This window comes from Argentina silus, assembly GCF_951799395.1.
Source record: "Argentina silus genome assembly, chromosome: 2".
Lineage (NCBI taxonomy): Eukaryota > Metazoa > Chordata > Actinopteri > Argentiniformes > Argentinidae > Argentina > Argentina silus.
In genome coordinates this window covers 29,591,046-29,607,728 of record NC_139656.1, presented here as the reverse complement: position 1 = coordinate 29,607,728, position 16,683 = coordinate 29,591,046, and the positions used below count along the sequence as shown (strand labels likewise).

The following is a 16,683-nucleotide window of genomic DNA, read 5'->3' as shown; positions in this document are numbered from 1 at the left end:
AATGTATGGTTCATGATATAAGGTTCATAGATGTTTTAAAAATCTCATTAGACCACACAGCCAAGTCAATTTATGGCCAACAAACTTTTGTAAACTTTTGTGGGGAGGTCTGCCCCTCTCTGTACAATCAGGTCATTTCTCGACAATATTTCTCTGTCTATTTGTCTATTTAGTTTTTCGGTTTTTGTCTTGCGAGCGCACATTTTTAGAACTAGTGGATAAGATGATACAAACATCCTGAAGCATCTCTTTAAGAGGAGTCTTTTTGAGCAGATTTTAGTTTTTTGAATGTTTTGTTAACATCACAAATATATAAATATTGTCCCACTTAAGGTCCAGCATACAATACATAACCATCACAACCATCAACTAGTTTCAGGTAGTTGTTGGTTCAAAACTCACATTTAGCATTACACTATTGCCCTTGCGCTGTTAATTGCATGATTGAATGAGAGTACCAATGAGCAGTTCTCACTTTCTATTTACCTCTGTCCTCCACCATCTCCTCTGTCCCCCTCATCGTCTTCTACCTCTTCCCTCTCCGCTCTCACCCTTTACCATTCTCTCCTCTCCTCTCTCACCCTTTACCATTCTCTCCTCTCCTCTCTCACCCTTTACCATTCTCTCCTCTCCTCTCCTCTCCTCTCTCACCCTTTACCATTCTCTCCTCTCCTCTCTCACCCTTTACCATTCTCTCCTCTCCTCTCCTCTCCTCTCTCACCCTTTACCATTCTCTCCTCTCCTCTCTCACCCTTTACCATTCTCTCCTCTCCTCTCTCACCCTTTACCATTCTCTCCTCTCCTCTCCTCTCCTCTCTCACTTATTGTCTCTCCCTCCCTCCTCTTCCACCTCTCACCTCTTCCCTCCTCTTCTCTCCCCTCACCTCTCTCTCCCCTTCCCTCTCACCTCTTCCCTCTCACCTCTTCCCTCTCTCCCCTCACCTCTCTCTCCCCTTCCCTCTCACCTCTTCCCTCTCTCCCCTCACCTCTCTCTCCCCTTCCCTCTCACCTCTTCCCTCTCTCCCCTCACCTCTCTCTCCCCTTCCCTCTCACCTCTTCCCTCTCTCCCCTCACCTCTCTCTCCCCTTCCCTCTCATCTCTTCCCTCTCTCCCCTCACCTCTCTCCCCTTCCCTCTCATCTCTCCCCTCTCTCCCCTCACCTCTCTCTCCCCTTCCCTCTCATCTCTTCCCTCTCTCCCCTCACCTCTCTCCCCTCACCTCTCATCTCTTCCCTCTCTCCCCTCACCTCTCTCCCCTCACCTCTCTCTCCCCTTCTCTCCTCCACAGTTGATCAGTGGAGGATCCATCGTCAGCGCTGAGGCAGTATGGGACCATGTGACCATGGCCGACAGAGAGTTGGCGTTTAAGGCGGGGGACGTCATCAAGGTCCTGGATGCCTCCAATAAGGACTGGTGGTGGGGACAGATTGACGAGGAGGAGGGGTGGTTCCCAGCTAGCTTCGTGAGGGTGAGTTAAGCTATCACTCATGTTCTCACTCTGGCAGCGTTGGCATCTCCACCAGTACCAAAGGGTTCTCCAACACCTCATCGTCATGATCAGTTATTGATCAGTTATTGATCTGATACCGTCTGGGCTTGGATGATGATATGCATCAAAATATGTTTTGTTTTGTTGTGTATGTTGTGTATTTTAGATTCAGACATCTGGTGGCATTTCAACATGTTACAAGGAAAGCAAGTTGGTATATATTGATGAAGATTTTGAATAGTTGACAGAAAGATTAATGAATCATCTTAAATTCAAATCAAATACAAAAGGGAGCTGATGACTGTTTAAAATGCTTTCTTTGCCATGGTAAATTCATGTATTGATACTGAACACAAGAAGTCAGAATACTTAGAGAGGTGAATCATTAGTCTTCTCCATTTAACAACTGTCAAAACTGAATTGCTTGACATAGTCTGAACCAGGTATGTCATGTTTTTCTTTTCAAAGGTTGAACCCCACCCACCACAACCTCAAACAAAACAGGTTTTCTATATCAACCCTATAGCAGCTCCAAGGTTCCAAAACACAACTACCAAGGTGCGTTTAATAGTTTCTAAGTCAAAATCACAGCAAGTACTTCAGAGCAACTGTTGAACAGGCATCTCACTCACATTGGACCACCCCCATATCTGACATCCTGTGGCTTTGATAAAACTGCTCCCATACAGACATCACCATGTAGCGATCCTGTGTGACTCAGTTGGGAGAGCAACTCTAAGGTTGTGGGTTTGTTTCCCACTGGGATCATATTTACTTAAAATGCATGCCCTCACTCAACTGTAAGTTGCTTCAGATAAAAGCATCTGCTAAATGGCATATACTGTACTATTATTATATTATGTTGTGCTTCAGTACCCTGGGGCCTATACCCCACAGACGTTTTAGACATTTTAGAAAAATGTTTTATTAACATTGTTTTTTGGGTTGTATCGTTCTGTATCGGTCATGATGGAAAATGGTATGGTGCTGCAATGCCTTAATCCGAACATTGTATGAACCTCTGTAAAAGGATGTTGATTCACTGTCTTAAAACCAAACATTGCACAGTAGAATGTGGTAACACCATCATACCTAACACAACATATTGGTTTATGGTATCCTTTTGACGGTCATTATTTATCGTTGTTTTTTATGACCCCATTTGGGATTTGAACCCACAACCTTTTGGTTTATGGCACATTGTTCTGTCCACACTGCTGTTAATCCACTGCTGCAACACAGGAGGATTAATGGGGTTCAGATTTGGCATCAGATAAATTAGAAACTGGTTAAATATTTGAAAGTGCATTTATATAGTGTATATAGTGCATTTTCATTCCACTTTAAGGATTAAGAAATCCTCAGTATGTAATAGAACAGAATTATACCCCACCAACATTAGACAACGATGCAGAAAACATTGTTGAAATATATCTGTAGGAGTCAATTAAATCAATGATTAGGGTGCAGATTAAATCGAAACACTAGAAAACAGTGCTCAGACCAATATATAGCAAAGTGAGGATGTTTGCTCTTCCCAAAATGCAGTCATGAGGGTGTAGTTTAAAATATGCACTGACCAGGTGGCACACAAAGTAATGCAACACAATGTCTTACAAGAGGTTATAAATTCAAATCCCATGTCAGGGCACATCAAGAAATGAGAACAGTGAATTAAAATGTAATCCTGGTTGCTTATTCTAAAATCCTGATTCTGTTTGCTTATTCTAAAATCCTGATTCTAAAAGATCTCATCATATCAATGACACCATTCTTCAGATAAGTGAAATACAGGGGGAAACTAGACCAGATCAAAACATGTATCCATTTGGTTAGGAAGTTCACATTACATCAATATTAGACTTTTAACGTTGTATTAATGTAAATGGGCAGCATTATTTTAAACTGTGAGATGGTCTGATGCTGACCATCAACTGCTAGTGTTTAGAAAACGGTCATTTTCAACCCGTGGACGACCATGTCACAATCTGGATGATGACAGTCACATGCTGACATTTAGAAAACTGTCATATTCAACTCATGTGCAATAAATTGCAATAGAACTGCAATAGAAACATGAGATGACCATCAAATAACATCAACCCAACAATCCTACAGAGCTACAGGGCTCTATTATGAAGTTTAAAAAATGTAAAAAAACAAACAAATAAAAAACAAAACAAAACAATACTCTCACTACTGCTAAACGCCAGTTTGGTTAGTTTTTGACCGTTGCACAACTGTAACACAACGAAAAACTCCCATGGGGTAGTGAATGTAAGAACTTCATGGTAAACTCAGGTTTCCCAACTAAATAAGCCGATATGGAATATTTATTGATGATTAAAAGCGTGTAAACAAGGTATAGATCAAAGACTATGACGAACAAGAGGCCATCAGGACAGAGCCAATGTTAATGCAGTCTCCTTCACTGGCTTCTATACATAACATGTTTTGAGGTTATTTTTTGGAGTGGGGCAGTCCCACTCTTATAATTAGTTTCTTTATTGGGATAGAGACAGTGAATAGAGACAGGAAAGTAAGGAGGAAAGGGCATGGGCCAGATTCTAACCAATGCCGACATGGGCATATGTGTGCATTGTAGACCATGGTGATGATGATAACGATATAGGATTTCACAGGCATGTCAGGTCCTCCCACCATCGGATTGTCTGCTACCACGATTTAGTATCAGCACCTCTAAATGATGGTATATTCTTTGGCAGACTTACTGTATGTCCCACCCTGACCAAGTCACTTTGAATTTGTCATTTATTCCTATGGAGTATCAAAATGCTAAAATGAAGAAACAAGACAGTAGTGTTCATTTTCCATCGACTTTTTCAAATCCATCCAATGAGGGCCGTGAGAGAGACTGTCTGCCTCTACTGTGCTCTTCATTCTCCCTCTCGCTCTCTTTCTCTCTTTCTCTCTTTCTCTCTTTCTCTCTCTCTCTCTCTCTTCATTCTCCCTCTCTCTCTCTCTTCATTCTCCCTCTCGCTCTCTTTCTCTCTTTCTCTCTCTCTCTCTCTCTTCATTCTCCCTCTCGCTCTCTTTCTCTCTTTCTCTCTCTCTCTCTCTCTCTTCATTCTCCCTCTCGCTCTCTTTCTCTCACCATCTACTTAGTATCTCTTACTCAAAGCACCAAGGCACTGATTTATCTCAGTGATGAAACATGTATGACCCACCCTTTTAGCAGAGCGCCGGGCCTATCAAACAGGTGGACGCAAACTGAACGCGGATTGATGAGTGACTGTAAGACAGCAAAGGCATTTTGGGAAGAAAAGCCCTATAATGGTTCTTTTATGTAACAAGATGTGTCGCTATGTTGGAAGTTATTCTTGGTTGTAGATATTCGACTAAAATCTTAAGAGCATTTCTTGATTCTTGTGCCCATCCAATGAATTTACCATCCAACTTTTGTCCCCTGTCCACAGCAACAGAGTGGGTCTCTAAATAGACACACATGGACAATGTTACTCAGGCTGAGATACACAGTGTACAGTACAGCACAGTGCACACAGTACCATTCAGGGCTGTGACTCGATGTATGGAGAAGACTTCTCACTTCACAGGGGAAAAGGTGACTCCCATACGAACACATACATATTTAAAATCAAACTGGATTCAACTAGACTGTTATGTTGGGGTTGTTTGAGATACAGGATTGGATGTGCCAGAGGCACTATGGTTATCCTCTCCAGTTTATGTTGTGATAGCCCTGTGGTTGACTACACAAGCACTGATAAAGGACAAAGGGGAATCAGCTTCCCTTAACTTTGATGGAGGTCAATAATGCTATGGGAATACAGTAGCTCCCATTGAGGTACATTAAAATAAAACAGGCTATTGAGTGTATTGTTTTTAGGCGATGACTATGTTTCATTTATTGCGGTCCCTTTTATGCTATGGAAGTTGGTAGATGGCAATAGACCAATACGTTTTTTTTGTTTCTCCGGGGAGATTATACGGTATGAAACTGAAAGTACTAGTTCCCTGTAGATAATTATTCAGGTGTGTTGACCAATACACTTTGTAGCAAAAAACATCCTCCAAAAAATAGTCTCTAAAATCATTTTATCTACCAACAGATCTTGACTCATTCTATCCTCTTACTTAGCGATTTGTATGCATCACTTTTCTGTGTATGACAGGAAATGATAATATAATGATCTATGACATAGTATCTATATAAATTTAAATCCTAGATAGTAATGTGCCCAATACTCATTCACAATGCAGTTGCATGCTTGTTGACTTTCAATGTGTATTTTCCTGAAAAATATGATTATGTGGATTTGTATTAGGACTCAGCTACCTACCCTGTGTCCTCTGGCAATGATTCTAAAATTAGGTCCCTTTGAGGATTACACAAAGTGACAGTTCATTCCTTGAGATGCCTTCCAGCAGTCAATGCACTAATGTGCACACAACTCCTGCAACTCCTCCAACTAGGAGAAGGTATCAGATTATAATCAAACAATAAATCCAGTGGAGGAAGACATTGTGTGCATTGTGGCAAGGTTTTTTTTTTTAAATCATTTTCCTAACATTAAAGGCTTATACAGCTACAAACCCCATTCACTTCCTCCTACTAACATAGGCATAACATAACAGCATTATGTGTGTGTGTGTGTGTGTGTGTGTGTGTGTGTGTGTGTGTGTGTGTGTGTGTGTGTGTGTGTGTGTGTGTGTGTGTGTGTGCGTGTGAGTGTGTGTGTGTGTGTGTGTGTGTGTGTGTGTGTGTGTGTGTGTGTGTGTGTGTGTGTGTGCGTGTGAGTCATTGTTAGCTGGTAATGTTATAATAAGGCCATTAGAAAAATACTCACATACAGTTTGATAATCATCACAGAAATGTATTAATACAGTAGGTATATTGGTAAAGTGCATTTGGTACGGCAGAAATGCAGAGGTTATACTGTATCTCAGTATTTTTAAAAATATACTTTTAATAGTGAAAACATGTGACACTTTCATTACAAACCCTTTTTGAAGTAGTTTTTTCTACTATATCACCTCTACCTCTATGATGGCTATTCTATTGGCTGCTGGTTTTCATATATATGGATGTGGACATATGCATACTGTTCATCTCCAGTCCTAAGAGGCAGTTTACTGGTTGAAGTCATCAACATTGATTTCCCTATCCTTTTTTGGGACACAGATCAAATGGGAAACTGCCTTTCAGGAGCAAAGTGTTGAAACCACTGGTCTAGCTGATTGGTTGAAACACAGGGGATGTGATGTCTATCAACTGTCCAAATGATCTGCAGCCAAGCTCTGATTCCCTGTGTCCCTAGCTTACACACCCTGTGAGCACCCATGCTTAAAGCTCTGTTGTGCAGTGATGTACTCCGCTTAACCTGCAATTTCATGCTTGTTTCTTTTGGATGCAGAACTACATGTACTGTATAGGCTTCTCATCAGCTATAGCTCAACCTACAGTATTGAACTCAAAGACAATTGTACTGTAATGTATTCATTCAAACGAGTCAGTATTCAAGACAAATGTTTCACAGGTAACTCTCAGAGACTGCTCATTTGACAGATGCGCTCGAAGGAATGAAAAGATATTTACACTTTATTTTTGTGACAGGGTCGGGGCCATGACTAGCTATGATAAACACCGGTGATCAATTCAAAGAGTGGCATCGAGAACATCTCATGTCTTTGAAATGAGAAATGACATAAATGTCATTTAACGATTATCTGAATTCTATTCAACGCTCTATGAATACCCGTTCTTCAACACAAAGCCGATTCCTGATGTTGCGTTTGTTCAGGCTGACTTGTTGTGTTTGGATGTCAACAGCTCTGGGTAAACCAGGATGAAGGCACGTCTGTGGAGGCGTTGGAGGGCCCCAGCGAGGTCCAGAACGGCCACCTGGAGGCCAGCCCCAGCAGCAGCGACTGCCTGTGCCTCGGCCAGCCCGTCCAGAACCGCGACCAGATGAGAGCCAACGTCATCAATGAGATCATGAACACAGAACGCCACTACATCAAACACCTGAAGGACATATGTGAGGTACGCTTGTCGGGCGTTGGTGAGTTAGACGTGTCCAAAGCTGATAATCCAACCATTCTTTTTGCAAGGCAAGCAAGTCGAAGGAGGAACTCATTGAGAAAGTTTGATCAACTCTTTCCAAGTCAAACCGTGGAAGCAGACCCCTAGCCACAGTGGCCGTGCCCCTCTGTGATTGTGCAGAGTGCAGTACAGCGCTTGACAACACAGACCACCACCTAAATGTGTCCCTCACAGACAAGCTTCAATCAATTGTGTTTGTAAACGGTGGGGACACATCTACAGTGTTGTAGTGAGAGTTCAGAACCAGAGACTGAGAACACTGACCCATGAGTGTTGCTCAGCTCCGGAATAGCGTCCCCCCCCCCCGTCTCAATGCACTCTACCTAGCAGATATAGTAACAAGCACTCCATCCCTTCACGCTCTGCCTGTCTCTGTCAAATAACACACCCAAGAGAGTACATGAAAAAGTACTCAGAAAGCTCTTAACCCATCTATGACTCGTTTTATTTTGCATCAGTTTCCCTCCCTGTTGACAGGGATGTTACGTAATCACAACTGAAAATGTGCTTCAAAAACCCCCCCCCCCCCCCAAAATGATGCAGAGATAAAAATGTGACGCTAAGTAACATCACACAGCGAATCGTAACGTCTACGTGACTGGAAATGGTTATTGAAGCGTGACCGGTCCCTTAAGTGTGTGACTACGGTATATGATTTTTCATGAATGACTTGAAATCTTATCGGAGAAATGAGCTCCCACTGAGGGAATGGGTCGTATTATGTAACAGAGACTTCTGCATATCGAGCCTTAGCTGTTCCATGGTGTGAGCTAGAAAATGTTGCAGGTTTTTTCAACCTCCCTGGCAGGTTGAAACATGGGGGAAAATATTCCACTGGAAATAAATGGTGAATGAATATGATGCAATCAGTGACTCTGCTAACTTTTTTTTATTTGTTTTGTTTTGTTTAACAAACCCTTTAAGCAGTATTCATAAGATTGTAACAAAACTCTCTCTTTTACTTGTTACTTCTTGCCTCAGGGTTACTTCAGGCAATGTAAAAAAAGAAGAGACATGTTCAACGACGATCAGCTGAGGGTCATATTTGGGAACATTGAAGATATCTACAGGTTTCAGTTGGGATTTGTTAGAGATCTCGAGAAGCAGTACAATACAGAAGAACCTCATCTCAGTGAAATTGGTCCCTGCTTCTTAGAGCATGTAAGCTTTGATTTTTAAACCTGTCCGGATGTCATATATATATGTAGTGATTTTATGAGCGATAGTTCAATTGAAAAATGCCTTCACAAAAGGTTTATAGAGGGGTTTTAAGTTGGGGTGCACATTGTAGCATTTAATGCCAACTCACTAAGTCACAAATTAATTGTCAATCCAGTTTCATTCCTTTGTGAAACCAAAAAGCAATGATTATCAGCATATTCTAGCTTCTCAGACAAACATATATACACACACACACACACACACATTTTTCTTACAGCAAGATGGCTTCTGGATCTACTCGGAGTACTGCAACAATCACGTAGACGCGTGCATGGAGCTCTCCAGGCTGATGAGAGACGGCCGCTATCAGCACTTCTTCGAGGCCTGTCGCCTGGTCCAGCAGATGATCGACATCGCCATCGACGGCTTCCTGCTCACTCCAGTCCAGAAGATCTGCAAGTACCCGCTCCAACTGACGGAGCTGCTCAAGTACACCGTCCACGAGCACAGGTAGACCTGTCCCTCAGCCTAGCCTGGGCTGCACTGCTCTCCCACAGCCAGCTACACTCTTACCAACAGAATCTCACGTTTCATTTGTATGAATTCACACAAACAGCAGAACACCAAATCTGTAAGAAATCTTACAACCCAGGTCATAGGAAAAGCTACAAATGCAGCCTAGCGGACGTGAAAGCATTTCTCAGTAACCATTTATACTGGCAGTTCAATAGGAAAGGCAGAACACCTCACAAGGAGGGTGGTGGGGTGGTAGAGGCTTTAGCACCCTGACTTGTAATCGCAACATTGCTGGTTCAAATTGTCTCAACGTCGCTGGTTCGAATCGTGGAGGGGAATTTTTAGTTTGTTTGCTAATTGTTGTTGTTGATGCTTATGTTTGCATTAATTCTTGTTGCAGATGCTTATGTTTGCTAATGCCTTTCCCTGACAACTTACCCTAACCTTAACCACTCAAAATACATGCCTAATACTGCCTTAACGCCACACAAGCTTACGTAGCTTTTCATACAAAAGATTTCATATGAATTTGGTGTTCTGCTGTTTGTATGAATTCATCCAAATTTAGTGTGAGATCCTGTTGCTCTTAGAAAAAAGGGTTCTATCCTTTGGTAGAATCCTTTGCCTTTCGAAGAAACCTTGAAGAACCCTTTCTCCCATAAAGGGTTCCTCGGCTGACAGGGTTTTAGCTAGAACTCTGCCAAGAACCCTTTTGGAACCCTTTTTACTAACAGTGTATGTACCACAAGATATTTACCTTCAACGCTGTGTCATAATGAAGTACAATGTCCTGCATAAGTAGTAGACAGTGAAGCATATTATTATTTATTTTTTTAAATCAAACAATTACTATGAGTTTAAAGTATACATTCTCAGCTTTTATTTGATGGTATTTGTGTACATATTGGTTTTACCATTCAGGAATTCCAACAGTTTTTATGCATAGTCCCCCTATTTTATCGTACCCAAAAGTAATTTGCTATTGATGTCTGTCAACATAGGGACCAGAGAGGTGTCAATGAAAGTGAAGGAAGCCATTATTAGGCTGACAAATCAGAAAAAAAACTTGGAACGTCATTAAAAATAAACAAAAGCACTGGTGAGCTCAGCAATCGCAAACGGGTAGACATCCATAGTGGATGTCTGAAGATTGCTCACCATGATTAATAAAAACCCCAAAACAACTGTTCCACAGATGTTCCACTCTCGAGGAGGTAAGTGTGAATGTGTCAGAGACTACCATCCGCAGAATACGTCACCAGCCAAACTGCAGACGCTTCACTGCAAGGTACAAACCACTAGTTATCCTCAAAAAGGATGGACAGGTTACAACCTGCAGAGGTCTGGAAAAGGGTATTGGGGACAGATAAGATTAATATTATCAGGTACCAGAGTGATTGCAAGAGGAAAGTTTGGAGAAAAAAGGATCTGCCCAAGATGTACAGCATACCACCTCATCTGTGAAACATGGTTCAGGGGGTGTTAGGTTAGGGCATGTAAAGCTGCCACTAGAACTTGCTAACTTGTCTTAATTGATGATAGTAACTGCTGACGGCAGCAGCAGAATGTATGCTGAAGTCTACAGAAACATCTTGTCTGCCCGAGTACAAATACAAATACCTCCAAATTCATTCATTGGATGGATGCTATCATACAGTAAAGAGAGTTATTCGGGGCCAAAAATAGGAAAGGTCTTGAATAAATAACATAAAATAAAAGCTCAGAATCTCCACTTTAACCTCATAGAAATTGTTTTTAAAATCCAAACTTTTGGAGTGTAGAGCCAAAAGAAGAAAAAATGCTTCACTATCCCATTACTTACGCAGGGGACTGTACTGTATGTATTGACTGATACATATGTTTATCGGGATCAATTCCTATCCTGGAATAAAACTGCAATGTTTGCTTTCAAGCTAATTGGCAAGCTTCTGAATGACATTATGGGCTATTATATAAGGTTAAACATAAATGTATTTTTACTTTGAGCCAAGCGTAGCACAGTTGGCAGTCCTGACATCTACTATGGTTGTGTGAGTCAGCCATCTCTTCCTCCTTCTTAGTCACCAACTTTCCATCCCTCCCCTCTCGTAGTGACTACCGTTATGTGGTCGCAGCCCTCGCCGTCATGCGGAATGTCACACAGCAGATTAACGAACGGAAGCGTCGCCTGGAGAACATTGACAAGATAGCACAGTGGCAGGCGTCTGTGCTGGACTGGGAGGTAAGGACAGGATGACAGCACAGAGGAGTCAACAGCAACTCTTAGGGAACCATAGACCAAGCACTTTCAGTTGATCACCCTCCTCTGTCAACTCCTTTGCTGCAGTCACAAAACTTAAAGTTTGTTTTAAGCCGCGGTTTGAAAGAAATATTTTTCAACAGAGGTGTTGATGGGTTGTCTCACACAGTGCCTTTGAAGAGGGGTAGAGGAAAGGAGTCGTGTATTTGTCGTAATCCAATATCAATCGCCCTTTTCACAGTCTCTGTAACGTCTCTTTTTGATTAAATAAAAAAAACAAGACTGTTAGTAGTTTGACCTTTTTGAAGGTGCATCTTTTCATCAGGGTGAAGCTAATCAGGAGTGAACGCTGAAACGATCTGTGTTGCCAGAGACTATATTTGATGCTAGAGTGAGCGGTAGCAGGTCACTCTGACCCACTTTCAGAGACTTTCTCCTGAGTTGCACAGTCACGGAGGCACTGTAATCATGTCAAGTCAAATTTTTTTTTTTCACACCCATCATTTTTTGTTCTCTCACCATCTACTGTGTGTGTGTGTGTGTGTGTGTGTGTGTGTGTGTGTGTGTGTGTGTGTGTGTGTGTGTGTGTGTGTGTGTGTGTGTGTGTGTGTGTGCGTCACCTGCCTTGCCGGGAGTATAGAGACTCCTAGCCTTTGCATTCCACCTTTCACTGATTTGTAACTTCAGTACAGCAACTCCTCTCTTTTTATCAGATTGTATTATTTAAACTATTTTTTTTTTTTTTTTTTTTTTTTAACACATTTTTTATTTTTCATTTTCAAACTATCATTTCTTGGCATGTTGTGGATGAAAAGCTGATTTGATACTGATCAGAAGGATTCTCTTTAGTTATCCCACCCGGTTGTGTTTTCTCTGTGCAGGGAGATGACATCTTAGACAGGAGTACAGAGCTGGTGTACACAGGGGAGTTGTCATGGATCTACCAGCCGTATGGTAGGAGTCAGACCAGGGTGTTCTTCCTGTTCGACCATCAGATGGTCCTGTGTAAAAAGGTAAGCTGGGTACATCTTGTGTCACGTATACTATTCTAATTGACTATCTGAACCTGTCTTTGCATAGCAGAGTGCAAATGCTACCCATCCTCTACCTCCTCTTCTGTTGCAGCCTGCATTTCTTTTCCAAAAAAAAAATATTCAGCTGGCCCTGTGGGAGAACCATTTGAAGAACCCTTTGGGTTCTGTGTAGAACCCTTTAAGGTTCCACTTAGAACCCTCTGTGGAAAGGGTTCTACATGGAACCCAAAAGGGTTATTCAAATGGCTCTTCAAAGGGACAGCTGAAGTACCCTTAATGGTTCTAGGTATCACCTTTTTGAGATTTAGCAGGCAGCAAAACCAGTGGTTATATTTCCACATCTAGTTACACTCACAGGTTCAAGGTAAATGAAGGTCAATACTAAAACAAAGTCACGTCACAAGCTCACAAGGGCACAATGATTTATTGTGCTAAACACAAAGTGACGCGTATGCAGCAGAAAATGCTTTACCTCAGCAGTATGGCAACAGAGAGCTTTAGGTTGGTATTGTATGGCCGCATTTCTGTGTTTAAAGAGGCCTGTTTAATAGAGTTATCCTCTGCCAATAGACTAAATCATACTGTCGTTGGTAGTACAGATACTCCTTTCTTCTCCTCAGAAATAGTACATTTCCTTTCAGTGTAATAATGTGTGTATTGTCATTATGCAATCTTTACGTAGAACTTCAGGAAATATAACATTTGATTCAGAAAACACCTTATTTGTTCAATTATAGGTATCACTTTAATTGTTGTTCACTTCATCATTTGAATTGTAGTTTAGGAGCAAATCTTCACAGAAGACATCCAACTGCATTTGTTTCTATTCACTCTCCCGACCCTTATTGACTCCACTGACCTCAAACCTAATCATAGCTCAAAAGTACAGAATCTTGGTCTCTTGAATGCATTTGAATGTGATTTCGATGTAGCCCCAGTCACCCTCCATGTCTGTGAGGTATTTTGGTCTTCGCCCCCTTAGCCCCCTTAGCCCCCTTAGCCCCCTCTGAGGCCGTCATGGCCAGAACAGATGTGAGAGAGCAGGACATGGCTCCAGTACACCAGGGCTGTTGTGTCTCAGAGTTTACACGCTGGCAGCTGGGACAAGTGTGATGCAAGCTCCACCGAGGGGGGGGGGGGGGGGAGGAATACGCAGCAGCTAATGGGGACGCCGGGAAATCTAGAGCAGCTGCTTACAGCAAAGTGCATTATTCATACTCCCGGGCTGATGGCATGGACTCCTGTCAGACAGAAATTGATCAGCCACAATTAGTCGAATGCACTTGTTTTTGATCCCGGCCCGGAATTCAAGCTATTTAATCCTCTCTCTGCCGTCACCTGTGTTCTAAACACTGGCAGAGACGATGCACTTTTGGTAAGACTCCATTCCCCCTCTACGTCTCTGACAGTGTTTCTGACAGCGTGCTGTAGATTTACTCCCCTCCCTTCCTTTACTCCCTCGCCTCCCTCCTTTACTCCCTCCCCTCCGCTCCTTTACTCCCTCCCCTCCCTCCCCTCCCTGCTTTCTCTCAGGACTTGATAAGACGGGACGTCTTGTACTACAAGGGCCGCATCGACATGGACCGGTACGATGTGGTGGACGCTGCTGACGGGCGTGACGACGACTTTAACGTGAGTGTGAAGAACGCCTTCAAGCTGAGTAACAAAGACGCCGATGAGATCCACATCTTCCTGTCCAAGAAGCTGGAGGAGAAGGTGCGCTGGCTCAGAGCGTTCCACGAGGAGAGGAAGATGGTGCAAGAGGATGAAAAGATAGGTGCGCTCGCTTGCCAAATAAATTCTATATTTGATAACACATAGGAAAAATGTGCTGTAAAGTGTTTTATTATATATATATTTTTTAGTTTTCATTGTTTTTATGTCACTTTCTGGGGAGGCGTTTGAATGAATGTTACCATGGTATTCAAAGTGCATTAAGACTAATAAGTTTTATGCTCTGTTGCTTGACTTTGAACACTGAACGTTCTCTCTCTCTATGTTTATTCTCTCAGGGTTTGAGATATCAGAGTATCAAAAGCGGCAGGCAGCCATGACTGTGCGAAGAATGACCAAACAGAAAGGTAAATAAATGCACATCCTAGCAAGGTTATTTTAGTGCACGTTTAGTCTCTAGTCTCTCTCTCCTTCTCCATCTCCTCCTGATCCTATTTTCCCTCTGCTCTGTAGGCCAGAGCAGGTCAGTGCCCCCTGCCTACCCCCCTCCTATGGACCCCATGAATCCAGGACAGTACATGGTAGCAGATGGCATGGAACAATCAGATGGCTATGAATTGAATGAACCTAAAAGGAGCCATTCTCCCTTCTGGCAAAACTTCAGCAGGTTAACTCCGTTTAGGAAATAGATATATTTTAAGAAGGACCACCTCATTTTTTTTGAAAGCACCATTGTAATTCAATTGCAAATATTCAAAGGGAAAAGCTGAACACAATAAGATGGACCAAAAAGTATTTTGGATCGACAAACATTTCGCTTGTGAACATCTCATTGATGACTGAACTGTTCCGTTCACTTTACCTGTACGACTGCAACGACGATTAGCAACACGACTACCACAGCGAAACACACAGCGAACAAACAGAAACCAAAACACCTTCCTATCTCCTCTTCTGTGAGAATGTTCTTTGTGACCTCTGCTCTCTGGACAATGGAAATGGAACCATGGGTTTTCAAGAAAGAACTACAAAATGTTAGCGTCCACATTTAAAACAGAGAAGACACTGGTCATGCATCAATCTTTATGCCAAAACTGGTTATGTCCTACAGTACACTGTGACATTTTAATGGGCATTTTATGGGTTTCTCTTGTTTTCTTTTCTTGTAGGGGCTAAATGCTAGCCAAACTCATCAGTCTCGTATTGTTTTGTGAGTTATTTATTATTATTTATTTTTTTAAATTTGGAATCATCATTTTATTTACAATGCATGATGATGAAGTCCATTCCAGGTATTATTTGTGCAACTATATTCTTACGGGTCAAAGGGGTAAAAATCTGCATCACCAACTTCAAATATGACTCATTCATATCTTCTACTGTTGACAGGGTATTCATGTTGTATATATTTTGATGACATGCAGGAATTTCAGTCTGATGGGAACCTCTCTCGTACCATGTTGTGTTGTTCTCCTAGTAGTCTTTCTCATTGATTTAACACAACCAAAATGGCAGTGAGAGGCAATGCCTGAGTCTTCATATTCCATTCAACTACCATGAAGTGCATACTGCTCTCATGACTAGGCTAAGGAGATTTTCCTGACTATGTTACCTGATCTGGAAAAATGGGATCATTTGGGCACTTCACAGTCGGATAAGAATACCATGTTGTTATAGTTGCACTTAACTAAAACCTCTAATCTTCAGGAGGAAGACTCAACTAGAATGCCCTACAGTCACTCAACATATCAGTGTCAGAAGAGTGGTTGAAATAACATTTAATTACAGTCAAATTACAAATATGACCACAGTGGTATATTTTATATATATATATATATATATATATATATATATATATATATATATCTATATATATATATATAAAAAATCTTGATATATAGAATACCACTTTGTTTATGATAGCCAACCACGGAACAACATTTTGGTTGTCTTTCTCCTGGGGGGGCTTTAATACAGTAGTTCTCCTGGGGGGGCTTTAATACAGTAGTTCTCCTGGGGGGGCTTTAATACAGTAGTTCCAGCACAATGTCATGACATGACTGATTTCACGCCTACCATAGCAGGTTAAGGCCCACACCTTGACGTCTGACCCAAGGCTCAAATGAAGCAAGAGTTGATGAGATTTTAAGAGTGATTCCAGTATTTATGTTTTTTAGGCATTATAATGGCTGCTTCAAGGGATGTTTTATCTGAATTTCACATGAAAAATGCAAAGGAATTGCAGTTGAAGTGATCAACCTTGTTATCTATCTATTTATATATATATTCAGTTTGATATATATATATATATATATATATATATATATATATATAAAACATTTTTAAAAGGATATTTATATGCCTCAAAAATGAAATAGGATTTAATAGACTGATACACTGAATACAATATGAACGTGTATTATGAAAGTGTGCAGTGATCGAACAGAACGACGAACAGCTTTGATAAATATGATGAAGTAAAGACA

At 41.5% G+C, this 16,683-nt stretch overlaps 1 protein-coding gene across 3 annotated transcripts in view; it reads left to right on the top strand.

The window, feature by feature from the left end:
- The window catches only part of arhgef9a (Cdc42 guanine nucleotide exchange factor (GEF) 9a), a gene marked incomplete at both ends in the record, with an annotated part of 18,088 nt that extends 3,202 nt beyond the window's left edge, over positions 1–14,886 (top strand). Inside the window, 10 exons of one of the 3 annotated variants that reach the window (XM_083686049.1) lie at positions 1,288–1,467; positions 1,957–2,046; positions 7,301–7,513; positions 8,555–8,734; positions 9,012–9,244; positions 11,342–11,471; positions 12,371–12,502; positions 14,057–14,300; positions 14,536–14,604; positions 14,711–14,886. In XM_083686049.1, the coding sequence (XP_083542175.1) occupies positions 1,288–1,467; positions 1,957–2,046; positions 7,301–7,513; positions 8,555–8,734; positions 9,012–9,244; positions 11,342–11,471; positions 12,371–12,502; positions 14,057–14,300; positions 14,536–14,604; positions 14,711–14,886 (1,647 nt within the window). Of the gene's footprint in view, positions 1–1,287; positions 1,468–1,956; positions 2,047–7,300; positions 7,514–8,554; positions 8,735–9,011; positions 9,245–11,341; positions 11,472–12,370; positions 12,503–14,056; positions 14,301–14,535; positions 14,605–14,710 lie in introns of those variants that run through there. The other 2 variants (XM_083686050.1, XM_083686051.1) reach the window with 2 other exon arrangements.
- Between the last annotated feature and the right edge of the window lie 1,797 nt (positions 14,887–16,683).